General features: G+C 41.9%; 1 protein-coding gene and 1 long non-coding RNA gene across 4 annotated transcripts in view; one reads left to right on the forward strand and one right to left on the reverse strand.

The window, feature by feature from the left end:
- The window catches only part of LOC311040359, a 57,931-nt gene that overhangs the window by 8,904 nt on the left and 31,114 nt on the right, over positions 1-17,913 (forward strand). The gene's annotated exons all lie outside the window — the stretch shown is intronic.
- On the reverse strand, positions 781-16,591 carry LOC311040355 (uncharacterized protein). Of its 3 annotated transcripts, none has more exons than XR_014600258.1 (10): positions 16,493-16,591; positions 13,868-14,088; positions 11,311-11,345; positions 10,602-10,748; positions 8,614-8,802; positions 7,844-7,973; positions 4,982-5,173; positions 3,179-3,554; positions 2,889-2,999; positions 781-2,704 (listed from the first exon to the last, which is right to left on the reverse strand). XR_014600258.1 is itself a non-coding variant. In XM_084050598.1 (7 exons), exons 3-6 carry the CDS (start codon positions 11,320-11,322, stop codon positions 7,869-7,871), a joined length of 456 nt encoding a protein of 151 aa, XP_083906724.1. In that variant the 5' UTR covers positions 11,323-11,345; positions 13,868-14,088; positions 16,493-16,591; the 3' UTR covers positions 7,676-7,799; positions 7,844-7,868. The 3 variants fall into 3 exon arrangements, 1 of the variants encoding a protein (XP_083906724.1); XR_014600259.1 differs by having other exon boundaries at positions 7,844-7,976; XM_084050598.1 differs by lacking the exons at positions 781-2,704; positions 2,889-2,999; positions 3,179-3,554; positions 4,982-5,173 and adding an exon at positions 7,676-7,799 and having other exon boundaries at positions 7,844-7,976.

The following is a 17,913-nucleotide window of genomic DNA, read 5'->3' on the forward strand; positions in this document are numbered from 1 at the left end:
CAGGGACCCCTGGAGAGAAGATATGTGATCAAAATTCTACAAAATGTTTCAAACACTTTCAAAAATAGCAGATCTACAAGCTCGCAGCACCTCAAGTGAGGCACTGCGACTGTGAGCTTGTAGATCTGCTATTTTATGAATAGCCAACGTATACAATATGGATAAAGGGGTGAACATGTATTAACACCTTTTGCTGGGGACCCCCTGGAACCCCCTCAAGGACCACTGGTTGAGAACGACTGAAATAAGCAACATGAACACAAGCTCATGATTTCGATGAGCTTGCAGATCTGCTATTTTCAAACATTCTATAGTACTTTCACTTTTGGTGCTTTAAGTACATTTTGATACCAATACTTTTGTACTTTTACTCAAGTACATTTTGAATTCTGGACTTTTACTTGTAACAGAGTATTTCTACAATGCAGTAGGCTATTGATACTTTTACATAAGTAAGCATTAATGTGAGTAGTTTTTCCACCACTGGCTATGACACCATCTGAGATCACATCATGCTATGTACTCTATATGTCTTTTATATATGACTGTGTAGATACACCATAGTAGATACGTATATGTATCGTATCGTTATCTTTCAACCGTCGTACTTTTGGCATGGAAGTTGGAACAACACGGAATGGTATTCAAGAGTCCCATCTAGTGTACAGCAGAGGTGCTACAAATGTTCAATCATAACGTGTTTATCAGTATGTTAACCACAGACCCCAGAACAGTTGTGATGTGCTTTGAGGATATTTTCAACATCACTATTACGATACGTTATTAAAATAATAACAATATATTAAATAAATAAGCTGTTTATTTCACAAAATGAACTGGCATTTACACATTAAATTACCAATATGTGTAGAAACTCCTGAGCAAAGACTTCATATTGCGCTATTATTGCGCTATTAAGTTGGGGAGGATTAAGTTAGGCTATTAAGTTAAGATTCAGAATCTCAACAAAAGATGTCACTGTTTAAAGACTGTAGGCTTTTGATTGATTGATAGATTGATTTGAACGGTATGTTAAAAAAAGAGAAATACAAGTACAATTACAATGCATTCACTGAAATAACAAGTCAAGGATAAGAAAACACAGTAACGTCAAATGTGGTCCTTGGTCTAGTACAAACAGACAACAAAGAACAGACATGGATCCATAAGCCCACTCTAGAAATTATACAACGGTGTAGTGTGACCTATACAACCAAGATATTATTAACAGCATAGATACATAAATTAAACAGACAACCGCGCTAATCTGCTACAATATCTAGAAGGTAAGAGCCATGATTTGATGTTTTTCCAAAACAAGTTATGATGCTGCTCTTTATGGGCAATGGTAGCATGTTCCAAATCCAATTAACTGTAGGCTATCTAAAAGAGCATTTACCCATATTCGTTCTGCGGGTACAGATCTGCATGCAATGCTGGCTCTGGTATTATGGGCATGCACGTCACCACTTCTACGAAAGAAATCCAAACATACTCAGGGGCCCTGTGTAGATGTTATGGACCATGTTGAGCTGTTGGACCCACATGCAGCAGCTCAACATTTTTTCTACCCACAAGCTCTCTGGAGGCTAGCCCTAGTGTAATAGCCAGTTCACTTGTGCTTTGTTGCTTTGACTATGCAATCTGTTCTTGTTATGGTGGTCTGACCAACGTTGTAGTCGTATAAGTTTGTTTTGGGTAACCTGCCGTTTCAGACCACCATAACAAGAATAGATTGCATAGTCAAAGCAACAAAGCACAAGTGAACTGGCTAAAAGACATTTGAAAATGACAGGAAAGAGTCAGAGGAGAAAACAGTAAAAATCGGTTGGGGCAGTGTGGGCAGAGTATCAAGGCCACTGTGGCCTCAGGGCAAATACTGTAATTTTTTGAGGGGCAGAAGGCCACACGGATTGGCCACTGAGGCCATGACATTTATGAAATGTCTGCCTTGCAACCATTAAAGTAATAACTATAAGGACACATGGGATTAATGTAATCTTTGTAGGGTAATATCAGTGGATAATATAAATAAAACTGTAAAACACGACGGCACAGCAAATACCAAACTTCCCACAATGTTTCCATATATAAACAAGTATTGATATTGACCATGGTAGCAGCTCTTTCCAAGGTATTATTACTCCAAACCATATGCACATTAGTCTCTAGATGGAAAGACGGGTCCACGCGACATGTACTAGAATGGAAAAATGTCCAAGGGATATATACACCTATCCTGAACCAGAGAATTTAAAGAAATAGAAAATAGCATAACATTTGAAGCAAACAGCATGCAGAGGCAAATCAACACATTAATTAAAATGTGTATTATTAATATTCAAGCACACCTTGACTCTACTTCAGGACAAAAAACAGCAAAAATTCACATCTATGTACTTAGACGCAAGGGTTCCATGCACATAGGCTGAATTATTTTTTCTTGGCTGGAAAAATGGCTCAAGAGGTTCATTTCAACCTTTTCTTACACCTATCCCGAACCCCAAAATCCCAGTATTGGGTTGGGTTAGAATGGTACACCTCCTCTCTGTCCTTCTCCTCTCTATCCTGCTCCTCACTTGCCACCTCCGTGCTGGGACAGCTAGTGTAATGCAGGTTCACCTTCCCTTTGTCGCAAGTGAACTGGACTGATCTTCTGCTAAGGTTTCAGGACTGGGCAGGTCAGTACCACAGGAAGATTTCTCTGTGGTGGTACATAGTTGGAGAATAGATAAAGAAACATTTAGGTTTTTCATTGTTCGCTCCTGCTGCCCCGAAAAGTCCTAGTTGATTTAACATAAATTCAGTTGGATTCTTGAGAACTGAAGTCACTTTTAGAACATTATTTCCTGGATTTCTATATGGTGTATTCACAAAAAAAAACTTACTGTTCCTTCAACACTTGAACCAACCTATGACTATGGCCACCAATAATATGACCAATGTGCCTACGACCGCACCAGCAATCGTTTGCGCGTTGGAGTTTGGAGGTTGATTTCCTGTCAGAGATAAAGACAGAGGTGAGTTTAGTGTTGAGTTCATCTGTTTCCCATCATTCATCTGCACACATCTAAAATGATTTGGTTCACAAATGTGTGGCCCATACAAGTGTGTCCACACACATCACCACCTGACTGTCAAACAGCAATGTTATAATAATCATCTTTGCGGTTCTTACCACACTCCGTAGTGTTAAAGTTAGGTTGTTCCTGACTGACTGGGTTCTTAACCTCACAGGTATGCATGGCCTCCTCTGTGGTGGTAATATTCACATGGCCCCATCTTGGGCGCCGCCTTACCCCTTATCCCTAAACTTATTAGCCATTTTTTACTATTTTTAAAAACCTTTTAAAATAGTTCCACTAGCCGATCTACATCGACACTTTGTGAGCTCGTAGATTGGCTATTTGAAAATGTTTTTCAAAATAGTAAAAAATGGCAAAGAAGTTTAGGGACAATGGGTAAGGCGGCGCCCAAGATTGTGCCCTGGGCTGAGCAGCGGAGAGTTGTCATGGTGTTGTTGGACCGGTCACACGTGATCTCAGGCTTGGATGCTAGAGAGAGAGAGAGAGAGAGAGAGAGAGAGAGAGAGAATACAGGACCAAAGCTGACATTGTTAGAAATAAATACCACTCAAACCCTCCTACACAGTAGATTATATACTTCCAAGCATAACTATAAGCATTGTGAGCTCTGCCATTTGGCTGAATGTTTGCCTATTATGACAGAATATGGATGCTAGGGTTCATGTGGTTAAAGGACCATAACCTTCTAAACAACGTCATTGTCTAGTCTACTCACTGCTGTGGCCATACGTTGTGCATAAACAGCTTCAGTGTGTTTACATTTTGTGCTTCAGACAAGTCATTAAGATGTTAACAAAACAACATGAATAAATTAATCAATCATAGCTTAACAAAAGTAATGGACATTTGAATTTAGTTTGTAAATCAATATTTTCTCCAGGGAATCATTTTAGTTGCACATTTCAAATCAAGCTGTGCTGTAAAATGTTATTACAAAAAGAAAAGTATGCAACAAAATGGTATATATTTATTGTTTTGTGTCTCTGCTGCAGGCAGTTTTCATATCGTATTGACCATGCCAGACCACCGGTATGGTCCTTTAAGAGGCCAGTTTGGGATCTCATGCCTAATACTTCATCGTACATTGGTGTCACAACGCAGCGTTGGCTTGACAGTCTGACTTAAGAGTTAATTTATTTGTATTCCAATTATTGGAACTGGTAGACCCCATCGTAGGGAGGGTATTTTGACATCTAAACATCCCAGTTTAGACAACACAAATCAGTCTAAGAACAGCACTGCTTTCCAAGTCAAAACGTCCCCCATGTACACAAAGCCAGTGTTTAACCACTTGAACCCCAGTGTCCCTATATTGGGGCAAACGTTCGGCAAAAAATACCTGATCTATAATAAGCTCACAAGGTGTTTTCGGTGAAGAGCTTCCGTGTGGACTGTAGATGGAAATACTAACAGTCCTAGTATAGAGCCTTGGGGGACTCCGGTCAAATAAGTATAAATGTATAAATGGATTTTTTTTAAACTCACGACTGAGGCCAACAGCGCGAAGGGAGACACACATACACTAGGGCTGTGTTTCATAAACAAGCTAAATATGTAAAATAATTACGTTTTGGTGGCCATACAGCCAGCCAGTTGAAGAAAATGCAGATTTAGGTTTTAACCTTTTGCTATTACGAAATATACCAGATCATTAGAGTTTTCTGGGAGATTGAACGTGTATTCTATCGCTAGTTTGACTTCAAATACTCTTTAATCTTAAAATAACTAATAATCGAAAATAGGTTATCTACAAGCTTTCAACGTGTGGCAGACGCGCTGCAAGCTTGTAGCTGGCCTATTTTCGGTGAGTGAAATATGATAGTCGTGGCGACTGAGAACTTTAATCCATGTACATAAATTCAAGTGTTTTAAACAGCGCATTCTTCCTAACATACCTGCTCTCTCTTTTGTGTCCTCTGCTTTTTGTTCTTCTCTCCCTGTTTTTGACCCGTTGCTCCGCTGGTCTGTGCTCTGCGGCGGCTCTGTGCTGGCCTCTGTCAGCTCCTTTGTGACCGCAGACAGGGGACCTTTAGAGGAGACTTCAGATGACTGAGCGGACCCGTCTGACGCTGCCTTCTTCTGAGGAGCTGGAGAGAGCAGGACACCAAGGAGTAAATACACAGTAAAGTAATAACTTTTTGTTTTGTTTTCACATCACACAGACAAGAGGTGGGAATGAATGCAAAACAACAACAATATTCAAACAATCTTGAATAAGGAAATCATACATTATAAGGTCCCCCTGCATAAATAAAGGATACATATAAAATTCACCTGGTCTTCAAATTAAACTACTTTGAACAGGGATCTATAAATGTCTGTCTGTCTGTCTGTCTGTCCATCCATGTTGTCTATCTGTCTGTCCATCCATTTCTTCTGTGTCTTATCAAGTGTTTTTATTTTATCCTTTCACACAAAGATTTGGCGGCCCCCCTTTAGTAACTCTGAGGACCCCCTCGGGGTCCTGGACCCCCTGTTGAAGACCCCTGTGCTAGACCATTAGACTCTCTCTCTCTCAGCAACATGCAACTGAGTCCACCCGATGCATACGGAGAAGGCAAAATCATAAAAATCTCCTAAAAGTCTTCTCCCGTGCTTCCTTATTTGTCCAGCAGGTGTCGCCTGGTCTTTCCCTGTGCCTGTCATGCCTCTACGAAGTAGCACCAATTCCAGGAAGAGAAAGCCTGTAATTACTGTTAGCTTGGAATCCCCGTCGATTAGGTCATTGGTAGGCAGGTTTCCAAAAAGTCCGCAGCCCACCAATGAAATGCAGAGTGAGCAGACGGAAATTATGCCATCTTATAATGGGCGTTAGTGAGACTTAGCGATTTAGTCAATTATATATATTTTTAAATCTATCTGAAATGTTCATGTCAATGTTCATTGATGTGTGTTGTGAACACACATTGAAAAAGTAATCTCTGTCTGATGAGTCTGAACTTTGCTCCCTGTCCAAACCCCCTGGTTTGAAGCATTATGGTGCTGCATTGCCAGTGACCTACAGTGAAACATTTGTGTTTTCTGATTCTTCTTTTTTTAAACTGTACTGTACTGAAATTGTTGCAGAAGATGTAATAATATCAGCATAACGGAGGAAACCACAGGACCATGGAGGAACAACGATGACCTAAGCTCTCATCATCATTTGTTTAGAGGACAAAATGCAATGAGAGCTTGAGTGAAAGGAAAGTAACAAGAAGGTATATTGTAGCGAAAGAGGGAACTGGGCTATGAATCTAAATAAATGCAGTCATCACCACTGTTTCCCCTGAAGTTAGAGGAAACGTCTCGTCAGTTCCTGTTAGCTCCGATTCTTGCTAGTTGTTTTTTCTTGTGCTATCGAAAAGGGCCCGGAGTTACACACCGAAATGTGATTTAAGTGAATTGTTACACCCTCATTAAGTACGTGAACAAATTCATATATATTTAAAGCTATTTTGAGCTACATGATAAGCAGCACAGGGGTTGACATTAGGTTAAAAATAAACCTTTCAAGATCACTGGCTTGACCCAGCTTGTAGATTGGCAATTTTCTCTATTCATCATACGGTAAGGCAGGGGTCTTCAACGATTTTCAGGACCCCTTAGCTGAGATAGCGATGAAGATATCCCATACTGTATTGCATTTTATATAGATTTCATAGATGACTTCGACAGCACTATCGTCAGTTTAAATTCATGTTTTTTTTTACACATGACTTTTCTAATAAGCTGTTGAAATCATGTTGATGTGTATGTTCAGACATTTAACCTCTTAAACCCACAATACTTAGTAAACTTGGCCTTTGGCTCGGCCTGCTCTCTTTTCCCTCTACACCAAACCTCTTTGCCGAAAATAGCAGATATGCAAGCCCAAGACGCGCCAGCGTGACGCGTTGTGAGCTTGTAGATCTGCTATTTTTTTAGCAAATGTTCCCCCCTATCACTCAAAGATTTGGAGGCCCCCCTGAAGTAACTCTGAGGACCCCCTATTGAAGACCCCTGCAGGAGAGTATGTAATGCTTAAGGGGCCTGAGCAGGAACAGTGGAATGTACGGTCAGTTGGCCGGGAGTATTTAAATAATGCGTCCGGGCCAGCGGGCCATTTATAACACTCTCTCTCTCTCTCAGTGACGTCCGTGACGTGAAAAGGTTGACGGGCGTTGCAGTAGCCACGGAGACAGACACTTAGCGAAGGACTAATTATGAGGATATGACTGGATGAAACAATCATTCAAAGTCGGGGGGAAATAGACGACGAGGCTGTTCATATTGTAGGCTACACAGGAAGAAAAAAACATTAGCCCATTTTGACCTGAGGCCGATTAAAAAAAACACCTTCTAAATCCTAATAGTTTTCTGAAAAACTGATAAAGCAAAATTGTAAAATGACACGGATGCTCTTCCAGACTGAATGGGTTAGAAAAATAGCTTGGGTGGCGCAGTGCTAAAGTGCCTGTCCACCACCATTATGGGTTCGAATCCACTGTGGTGCATCCGGCTTTGTCGAGCGTCTACACGAACACAATTGGCCCGTGTTCGGGGGGAGGGAAGCCAGGTGGGGACGGTGATAATTGCCATTGCATGTAATCCTACAGACTGGGGCGGCACCTGCTGGGCGGGAGGAGTTGGACGAAGGCCCTGCGTCCTCCCAGTGGGGGCTCCTCACTGGTAGGTGAGTCAGTAGGATACAACACAGACATGTGTGTGGGGAGGAATCACCAGGCATAATGACTAAGTTGGGCAGAAAAAGGGATGCAGAAAACAACGGCACATACGGTAGATTTGTTGGCAGGCCGGTCCTTATTGGAGCCAGAGCCTCTGTCTCTGGATGGGGATGAGGATCGAGACCGCCTCCGCCTGGGACACCTGGACCGACTTCTTCTGGATCTCCTGGCCGACCGCGATCTGCTAGGGAGGTAAAGAGTTAAATGGTTAACACACATTTATACGTTTTTTCTTTTTGTCTCTCTCCCATCCCAAAAATGGAAGTTGGACATTTATTATGCTTAATAATTCACACCAGCAGTAGCATTTTGCTTCCGCGTTCTAAGAAAGTGGCGAGGTTCGACGCATTGTTTATGGCGAGGAATAATCGACACTCTCCCCACCGCACAAGTTGAGAAAAGTTCAACTTTGCCGCTGCCGCTGTGTGGCGAGATAGAGCGGTAGTCAAACCAGAAGGCACGCTGTGCCTCTGTAGGCGTGGACTAGATGTTGTCCAAGAATTATAGATATATGAACATTTAAATTAACTCTCTCTCCAAATTATGTAAGAATTGGGTGAGAGATATACAGTAAGAAGGGTATTTACTACTTGTCGTGACAAGAACAGCTGTACAGATTAGATCTTGTCTGAAGACCTGTTCTGTCTGTTGTGTAGGCCTATTAGACCACTGTCCTAGATTTTTTTTCTATTCAACACTGGTATCATATCAATACACACTGGTAATCTGTATTGACAGATACGCAAGTTATGGGTATTGGAATCGTTATCGGGAAGGAAGAAAGTGAATTCAGCCTTTGGTTTCACGGTGGTTTCTCGCACCTGGATCTGGACGCAGTTCGGGACCGCCTGCGGTGCCGTGACCTGGAACGGGAGCGAGTCCTGGACCTGCAGCGCCGCGACCGCGACCGCGGGCCTCTCCTCAGGGAATGGGACCGCGAGCGGGAACGAGAGCGCTGGCCTCGCCAGGCCGTCCCTCTCGCCGCCTCCTCCTCCCTTCTTGGAGCCGTCCTGTTCAGCAACAATGACAACATGTCCATTACTCTCATATAATATAGGGCGACAGTTTTCTGAAAAACCTTCTCAAACTTTTTCATGTCAAGGATCCCCAAAATGATATATATATTTGATGTTTTAATAGCCAAAGTATAGAATATGGCTAAAAACACAGATGCTTTCCCTGTTTTAATGGGTTAAATCATTGTTGTTGTTGTTGTTGTTGTTGTTTGCTTTGTTCAGACAGTAGAGGGTTAGGGTTAGAGGGGTAAGGACATGCAACACAGGTCATCTCCTGCAATCAAACCAATAATGCTTCAGTCATGTGGCTGACACACTATCCTGTCAGAAAACTAACCTGTTTTGACCCTATAAATACCCCACCCACAACACACACACACACACACACACACACACACACACACACACACACACACACACTCTTGAACTTTCTGTTCCCTGTCTTGTTAAAGCGTAGCGAGTACTGCTTAATTCTGTTGTACACAACGGCAGGTTGTTACCAAGGGGCAAGGCTGAGATATTTACGATGAGGCCGACAAAATGGCCAGAGTGGCGCTGTTTTACCCTGCGCCGACCTGTGAGTTCAGAAAGAATTTATTTTAGCGCAAGTGAATGGGTTTTTTGACAAACTTTAGACTAGATTTTCTTACTGTAATAAAAATTGTCATAAATTCTATATGCTTCCAGTCGCTAGTTTAAAGTCTCCTTTCAATCATCAGGATATGCGTTTTGCTAAATTATGGTTCTATTTATTATAAAATTGACGATAAAGTAGGCTATTCTCTAGGAGGGGCGGGATGATTTGATTGACACGCTACACAACCAATAGCATTCATTCCCCGCCCCCCGCTCTTGATTGACAAGTTACCCAACCAATAATGGTCTGAACTCATTCTGACGCGTATTGAAAGATGGCGGACCTACAGTCTTGCAGCAAAGGCTTCGTTTTCGGTCTGTAGAAAGCAGCGGAGGGGGTTTGTCCATCTCATTTATACAGTCTATGGTTGTTACTGTCACTAACCAATGACTTCCTGCCTGTTTTCAGGTCTACACATTGTTTTCGTTTATTTCATTTTTTGGTTTAAACTTTTTAAAATCTTTTGGAATAATATACTTTTTTTTCATGTAGGAAACGAAGGAAAGGGGATATTTACTCGCAACCCATAAAAATGTGTCCGTGCCCCAAACATAGGGACGCACTGGGTAACAGTGTCATAGACGACTGTCATGATGACTTATGTCACAGTCTGGTCACATGAATTCCAAGATCCATGCGCAGTGATGTTGCTAGATTTTCAATGTAATGGGTCCTGGGACCCAAGGGTGGTCTTTTAGATGGGTCCCAGGGACATTTTATGAGTCCCACAAAAATCACACCCTACGTGGTGCTTACTTTTTCCACCACTGGTCACGGCATCTGCGTCACGTTTCAACTGCGCAGATGGCGTGTGTTACATGCAAACGCGTTACCTAAAGAATTCGGTCTGAGCAGTGAGTGAGCATGCGCAAAATGGCGGCTCCCGTGGATTATTTTATTGTTTATAAAGTAGGATAAAGTAGAACGTGGCCATGCAAAATGGTGGTGTCCCGTGGATTTGTAAAATATTCGCGGTAAAAAAAATATTTTACCGCGATTCTTTAAAATATTTTTCTCTGTTGTTGGTGACAACTCTAGTGCGTCCCATGGACGCCAGGACGGTGTCATGAATGCGTCCTTTCACAATATTGTGCGTCAGAGACGCAGGACGCAGGCCTATGAGCATCTCTGCATGCGATTCCAATTTATTTTGTACCTGTTTAGGGATGATGTCAGGCAGGGCCTCCCTCCTTGTGTTTCGACCCCGACTCGGAGTCAGAGTCCGACGAGCTCTTCTCCGCGTCTTTCCTCCTCTTCTTTGCCGAGGCGTGCCCCTTGTGTCGCTTGGACTTGTCATCTTGATCTGGGGGAGAAAAAAAACAACCTTTTATTTTCACTTTTGTTTTTTCAAAGCCTTGGCAGATGAGCACATTTTTCAGTGAACATGGAAGGTGTAACTCTTATGCCTGAGCCCACTGCACGACCACAAACCAATTCCCAGTACAGAGGATTTGTAGGGTTTATTTTTGTTGACGCACGTGTGCTTCTGTTCTGTCATTAAGTCTTTCTTCCTCTTTATCGGTGCTTCCTATTTCTGGAGAAGGAAGGGAGGTCTGCAACTGTTTCACTGTTTATCTGACCTGATGAAAGACCTGCATGGGTTGAAACGTCACACTTTTTCTAAGAAACGTTCTACTGGAGGTTGAGAAACAGTGTGCTGACTTCCCTCACTTCTGCAGTGTAAATAGTGTTGTTCAGAAGCTGCAGTATAACCTCAATACACACTGTGCTTGTCCTGAGCCACATTACTTTTGTTGATTCCCCTGCCTTCCTGACACTCCCAGAGAGAGAAAGAGCGAGAGGGCGAGAGAGGGCGAGAGAGAGAGAGAGAGAGAGAGAGACACACACAGTGAAGGCCTCCTTACCTTGTTCCTCATTCACTTGCCCTGGCACGGCCGCGCTGTAAAGCAAAGGAAACCACAAGCCATCAGTCGGATTTGACACGTCACTCTGAGAAACATCTAGCCTCATCATAAAACTATACATTCTGCACTTATCAAATATCACACCGTACAAAAAGAAAAAAAACTTGCAGTCTCAAAGTGCGCCATTATTCTATCAAGAAAGACAGTAAGATGAACACCACTGTGGCTTTAGGATGTGTGGCCTTTTCTAAGGGACACATTTTTGTAATATGTTTTTATTGTAATGCATCTTGTGCTATAACAGAGAAACAACATTAGAGTCGACTTACTAATCGAAAACACTGAGAGGGCATTTAGGTGTGTGTGTGTGTGTGTGTGTGTGTGTGTGTGTGTGTGTGTGTGTGTGTGTGTGTGTGTGTGTGTGTGTGTGTGTGTGTGTGTGTGTGTGTGTGTGTGTGTGTGTGTGTGTGTGTGTGTGTTCCAAACTGGTTACTTCCTGATTATGAGGCACGTTCTGAAACCACCAAAACACTGCCACTGGTGATTAAAAACAGACATATTCATAGACGTGCTGAAAAGCCAGTGTTTGGGGGAAATCCAACTAGCTGTTGCTTTCCTTCCTATAACCTACAGTAGCACCATGGTTTCACATGCACGGTTGTCAATCAACAGGACGCCAACCCGCAGTGAACTAGTAATGCACGGTTGGATATTTCACGTTGCGCAGCTTACATGTTTTTTTCTTTTTTTATGTAATGCTGTGCAATGTCTGAGGGATGCAAAATCGTGTGATCTTGTCGTATGTTCAAACTCTCAGTGATACATGAATGAATTTGTTCAAGTTGAGAATGGAGAAAGACTGGGGAGAAAAGCATAAACGAGGTGGGGCAACTGCATGTTGTGGTGTGGGCACCGGTGTGTGGTGCGTGTGCGTGGGTGGGTGGGTGTGTGCGTGTGCGTCTGTGTGTGAGTGTGTGTGTGAGTGAGAGAGAGAGAGAGAGAGAGACATGCAGCTGCTCTTCCTGCAGCCTCTTCTACACTAAAGTTGTGTATGTAATATAATCAAACAGCCAGCAGTGTAATGTCAATTTACTGAACACTAGGTAAGTATTAGCCTAGATTTTGATTGTAACTGAAAAATTCATAAAACAATAAATAAATAAATGATACTCATTAAATCGATTATCAAACATGAAAATCAGGCCCAAACCGTGGCTTGGCAAACCGGGCACCTAGGGTCTCTAAAGTAGCCTGAGAGTGCATCGCGGGTTCAAGACTCTCCCCATCTCTCTCTCCCTATTTCCTGTCCATCTCCACTATACACTATAAATAAAGGCAGAAAAGCCCCAAAAATATATTACAAAAAAAAAAGAAATATGAAAATCAAATTTGAAGACTGCCATGAATATTTGGAAATTAAAATTAAAATCCCTAATTAAAAGCATAAAGTGTCTTTATACAAGACGTTTTTTAATTGACTAATTATGACAGTTATAATGTGCTGTTCCGCTGAGCTTATAATATATTATGAGCACCGACCAACACTTCATGAACCTTGTTATAAGTTATGCATAACTATAATCATTAAAAATGTGTGTTAGGGACAATTTGACAAAATCGATGAGTCTGATTAAGCACCAAAGTATAGTACTTTGTTGTAAAATGGTGGCGTTGAAAATAGCTGATCTACAAGCTTGTAGATTTTGAGCTATTTTCCCATTTTTTATAAAATAATCGTTCATTAATCGTAATCGAGGCAAACGTTTGAAATAACCGTGATGTTGATTTAAAGTCACATGGCCCATTCGCCCAGCCACATCTCACCAAGCCTGGGATCAATACCATGTTGGCTTTTCTGATCCGGTCTGTACTAGCGGAAATAACTTTACGTCATCTCATGACCCGAACCAAGCACGCGTTTTTAATTTGTTTAGTTTGGTATAATCCAGTGGAGTGTTCTATCGTGTTCCGCTATATACGTAGTGTGACCTGCAGAACATTTTCGTAGCCAAGCGTAGCCATCCAAAAAACGCCAGAGAAAGCGTATCTGATACACTGGGGGCAGCAAGAATTCAAGTTCAAATAGCCTTTTTCATGTGATAATATAATGTGGCGCCTCTGATGTGAAAGCTTATGACTATTGTCTTGAGGCGATAATGACCACCAGCCGTTGGGAGTTTTGAAGTAATTCACACATTAACTACTTAACAATAGAGTGGTTATTTCATTCGGCAACTACGCACATGTGCCGTGGAGGGAAGAATTATAGCATGCCCTCCGAAATAAATCTAGAGCACACACCACTGGTATAATCGTTTCATTTCTTTTGGTATAATAATCATTTGGTATGTCCATCTTTTATTCAAACTGGTGGCGTGAGTATCGAGACAAAGCTCATTGATTTGCATCATGTGGGGAACAAAAATCAATGCGACGAAAACCGGAACACACATTATTTTATTTTCCCTTTTTTTTCTAAACCAGATCGCGCGGCTCAGTTGTAGAATGAATACCATCACGGAGTAAAGCCTGCTGTGACCTGAGGTTTACATCTCACCTGGACTGATGCTTGGCCCCTCCCCCGTCCGACTCCGCCCCGGACTCTGTGCTGCTCTCCTCCTCGTCCTCCTCTTCATCCCCGGCCCCCTTCTTCCTCTTTTTCTTCTTCTTCCTCCTCAGCATTACAACAGGGGGGAACCCTAGCATCCCTATTCTGAGGGCAACAAAATAGCCGAAAATAGCAGATCTACAAGCGCACAACTGTAGATCGGCTATTTTCTGCAAAGAGGTTTGGAGTAGAGGGGAAAAAAAGAGAAGACAAAGTACAGAGCTAATGGTCAAGTATTGAGGGTTTAAGTGGTTAAATGTCTGAAAATACACATTAACATGAATCCAACACTTTCATAGAAAAGGTAATAAAATAAAAGATAAACAAACACTGATGACAGTTTAGGAAGCTATCCATGAAATGAAATCTATGAAAAAGTTTAATCTGCAAAACAATTTTATACAATATATAGTGGGTGGGTGTGGTCCCGGGTGGGGTCCCTGCTTAATCTCTCTCTCAGCTAAGGGGTCCTTGGCCTGAAAAACGTTGAAGACATAGAAGCTGGGACTGTCAACAATACAATAATCAATGGTAAACAGGACATTGATTTGTGTTGGGTCCTATATGTTTGACTATATTTTAACAGAAAAAAAGCTGTATTAAATAACTGTGTGTAAGTTGTCAATAGACGCTGCATGCCCAGACCTTTCAAATTCCTTTTCTGTCATTCATCAAACAGTTCACTGTCCATGTTCATTAATCTCATCATCGTGTCTAGACCTCCAGAACCACATACACAGATCTACAAAGTAAAATCCTGTGTCCATTCATTTAAAAGCTGCAATCCGGAACTTATTTAACCAATCTGTAAGGCAGAGTATGTTATTACAATATAACTACATCTGCAGTGGTTGGAGGTGGTTTCACTACTCTTCCATTGATATATAAAATATGCTAAAAACTTAAAATGCCACTTTTGTTAACCACTTGAAAGCCAGGGTTCTGGGGGGAACATTCGGCAAAGATAGCCAAAGATCTACAAGCGGCGTAACAACGCGTTGTTTGCTTGTAGATCTGCTATTTTTTACGTAGAATGAAATAACAAGAGCGCACCAAATGCGCTCTTAACAGGTCCGTTTTAGCAAGTGTAGAGGATTTAAGTGGTACTGAATTTGCAGCTCAACAAAAGCTGATTCATCCTAGTGTATGACGAATGTCACGATAAATTATAATCTCCACGATACGATACGATTATTGTGAGCATGTTTTATCATGATAAATGATAATAACAGTGACATAAACAGTGAATAAAACATCAACTGACGCTCAAACTTGGACATCATGAGATCACAAGTGCAATCTCTCCTGGTACAAGGGAGGCTTGCCTATATGAGCGGTAGATTAGTTTGGTATACCGGGCCTGTTCGAATCCAGAGTAAAGAACACAAAACGTATGGATTGCAGCATCAATATGTAACGTTTCCCTGTGTTTACATGACAAAACAATAAATACACTTTTTGTATACAGTTATCATCAGCCGCCTGGAGTAGTGTTTACCTACAGCAACACTGTAGAAACACATTGCCCTCTAGCTGTATTTTCACCGTTTGTTTTGATAGACAGGGATGTTTTTGGTCTCCAAAAACAAACGGTGAAAACACCAAAAACACAGCAAGAGGGCAGTGTGTTTCTGCAGGTAAACACCACGTCACCACCACACTACTCACTTCTGGTATATAGAGGGAAATGATTGGTTAAAAATGCATGTATTCTTTTGCTATGTAAACACATACAGTTACCTACTTAGCCCCTTTCGGGACCCTGTTTACCTTTTTTGTATTTGGGAAGGCGGTATCCAGGGTCCCTTGTCGCTCAAAGCACTCTCTCTTAAAGTCGCGGGTACCACTGTCTCGTCTCGGGCTAATAGCTCGTCGCTTAGAAGTTGCAGAGATTTCTCAAAGGTACCAAAAAGAGCAATACTAACGCGCGGTTAATCTGCATTAATGCGCTCGGATCGGCGATGCCGTTTAACAGAAAGACCGTTCGCTTGAGGCTTGAGCGACAAGGGACCCTGGATACCGCCTTCCCAAATACAAAAAAAGGTAAACAGGGTCCCGAAAATGCCTATTACCTACTATGCCTTAATAACATGCAGTTCACTTCAGTAGCTATGCGGGGAGGTCATTATTGTGCAGTGTATTTATTTAAAAATCGGTCAAATTGTGCAAATCTTGGAATATATAGTATTTATTTTCTGTTTAAGCGAACATTTTTTTTTTTAACTCAAATCTTTGCTTTTACTTTTGCTACTTTAAGTATATTTTTATGCCAATGCTTCTGTACTTTTACTCAAGTATATTTTGAATTCCGGACTTTCACTTGTAACAGAGTATTTCTACATTGCTGTATTGATACTTTTACTTAAGTAACAAATGAGTACTTGTTCCACCACTGCAGAGCAACCCTACACATAGCAGCTCTGATCATTGTTAGCATCGTTAGCACGTCGGCTAACGTTGCATAAAGACGTCTGGACGCATCGTTTCACGCACTAAATGCTTAATCAAACGCTTTTTAAAAGTAAAGTTATGAACTAGCACACATTTAAAGCGTTTAATGTTCCGTCAACGCACCCGTTATCTCCGTGCTGGTCCTCAATCTCTCTTATTTTATTCAGAATAAAATCCTGGAAGATTTGCTCTATGTTGGCCGCCATGTTGTGTGTGTCACCAAAGATACAGACCCGGGTAGCAAAACATGCCGTGCGTGTTTGGTTCCGTGCTGACTCTGGTTCCTAGCAAGGAAGAATTCCTTTGACCAGATATGTAGGGCATTGGTTCTCAAAGTGGGGTCCGGGGACCCCCAGGGGTCCTTGAGGGAGTTCCAGGGGGTCCCCAGCTAAATGATAGATTAGGAACCAAATGGACCGGGGCCCCTTATGGCTGGGTCTGTAACTCTGAGAGTGTACAAATGTAACCAAATGGACCCGTTATTTGTACACTCTCAGAGTTACATTAACATGGATTGTACAATACAAATTGGGGTCCAAGAGATAGCAATGCCATTAAATGGGGTCCGTAGCCTAATGCATGTCAAAATGGGGGTCCTTGAAATTAAAATGGTTGAGAATCACTGCTAGAGCCGTAAAAAAAAACTTCTCTTATGGGGGTCCCTGGCATATCTTTTCAAATGGGGGTCCGCGGGGCGGGCTAATAAGTGTCAATTTGGGTGTCCTTGACATGAAAAAGTTTTTACGGCTCTAGCTCTAGCAGTGATTCTCAACCACTTTAATTTCAATGACCCCCAGTTTGACATGCATTAGGCTGCGGACCCCATTTAATGGCATTTCTATCTCTGGGACCCATATTGTAAAATCAATGTTAATTTAATTTAAGAGTGTACAAATGGAACCAAATGCATTTGGTTCCATTTGTACGCTTTCAGAGTTACAGACCCATAAGGGTCTATTTGGTTCCTATCCATCATTTAGCTGGGGACACCCTGGAACCCCCTCAAGTACCCCTGGGGGTCCCCGGACCCCACTTTGAGAACCAATGCACTATGAAAACAAGCCCAAAAGAAAGCGACTATGGCACTTTAAATACATTGGCCATTTGAAATAGCCGATCTACAAGCTTGTAGATCAGCTATTTTCAACAACAAGCCCAAATAATCAACTGGACTTAGTTTAGATTAGTTTAGATTTTGAATTATTTCAAGCAATTTTGAGCTGGCTAGTTAGTTTTGTATGCCAGCCCTGCAAAAAGTGAGGACTTGAGGCTGGGGGGCTCCGAGTGTGGGGGGCTCCAACAAACAAGAACAGACAAGAATGATGAGAGTAATAAGACACACCCTCAGACCTAACTGTCATCTGGTTTGAAAGAAAACAGATCTTCAGTTCAGATCTGATCTCCACAGAGCCAGGTGTTCAGGTCAACACAAGCAGTAAATACTTTTAACATAAATACCTTTCCCTCAAGGCCCTCATATCTCATGAACTTTCCCACAACTGCTTATGGAGAGAGGATAATGTTTTGCATATTTGACTTAATTG

The sequence above is a fragment of the Gymnoscopelus microlampas genome (genome assembly GCF_963454915.1).
Source record: "Gymnoscopelus microlampas genome assembly, chromosome: 24".
Lineage (NCBI taxonomy): Eukaryota > Metazoa > Chordata > Actinopteri > Myctophiformes > Myctophidae > Gymnoscopelus > Gymnoscopelus microlampas.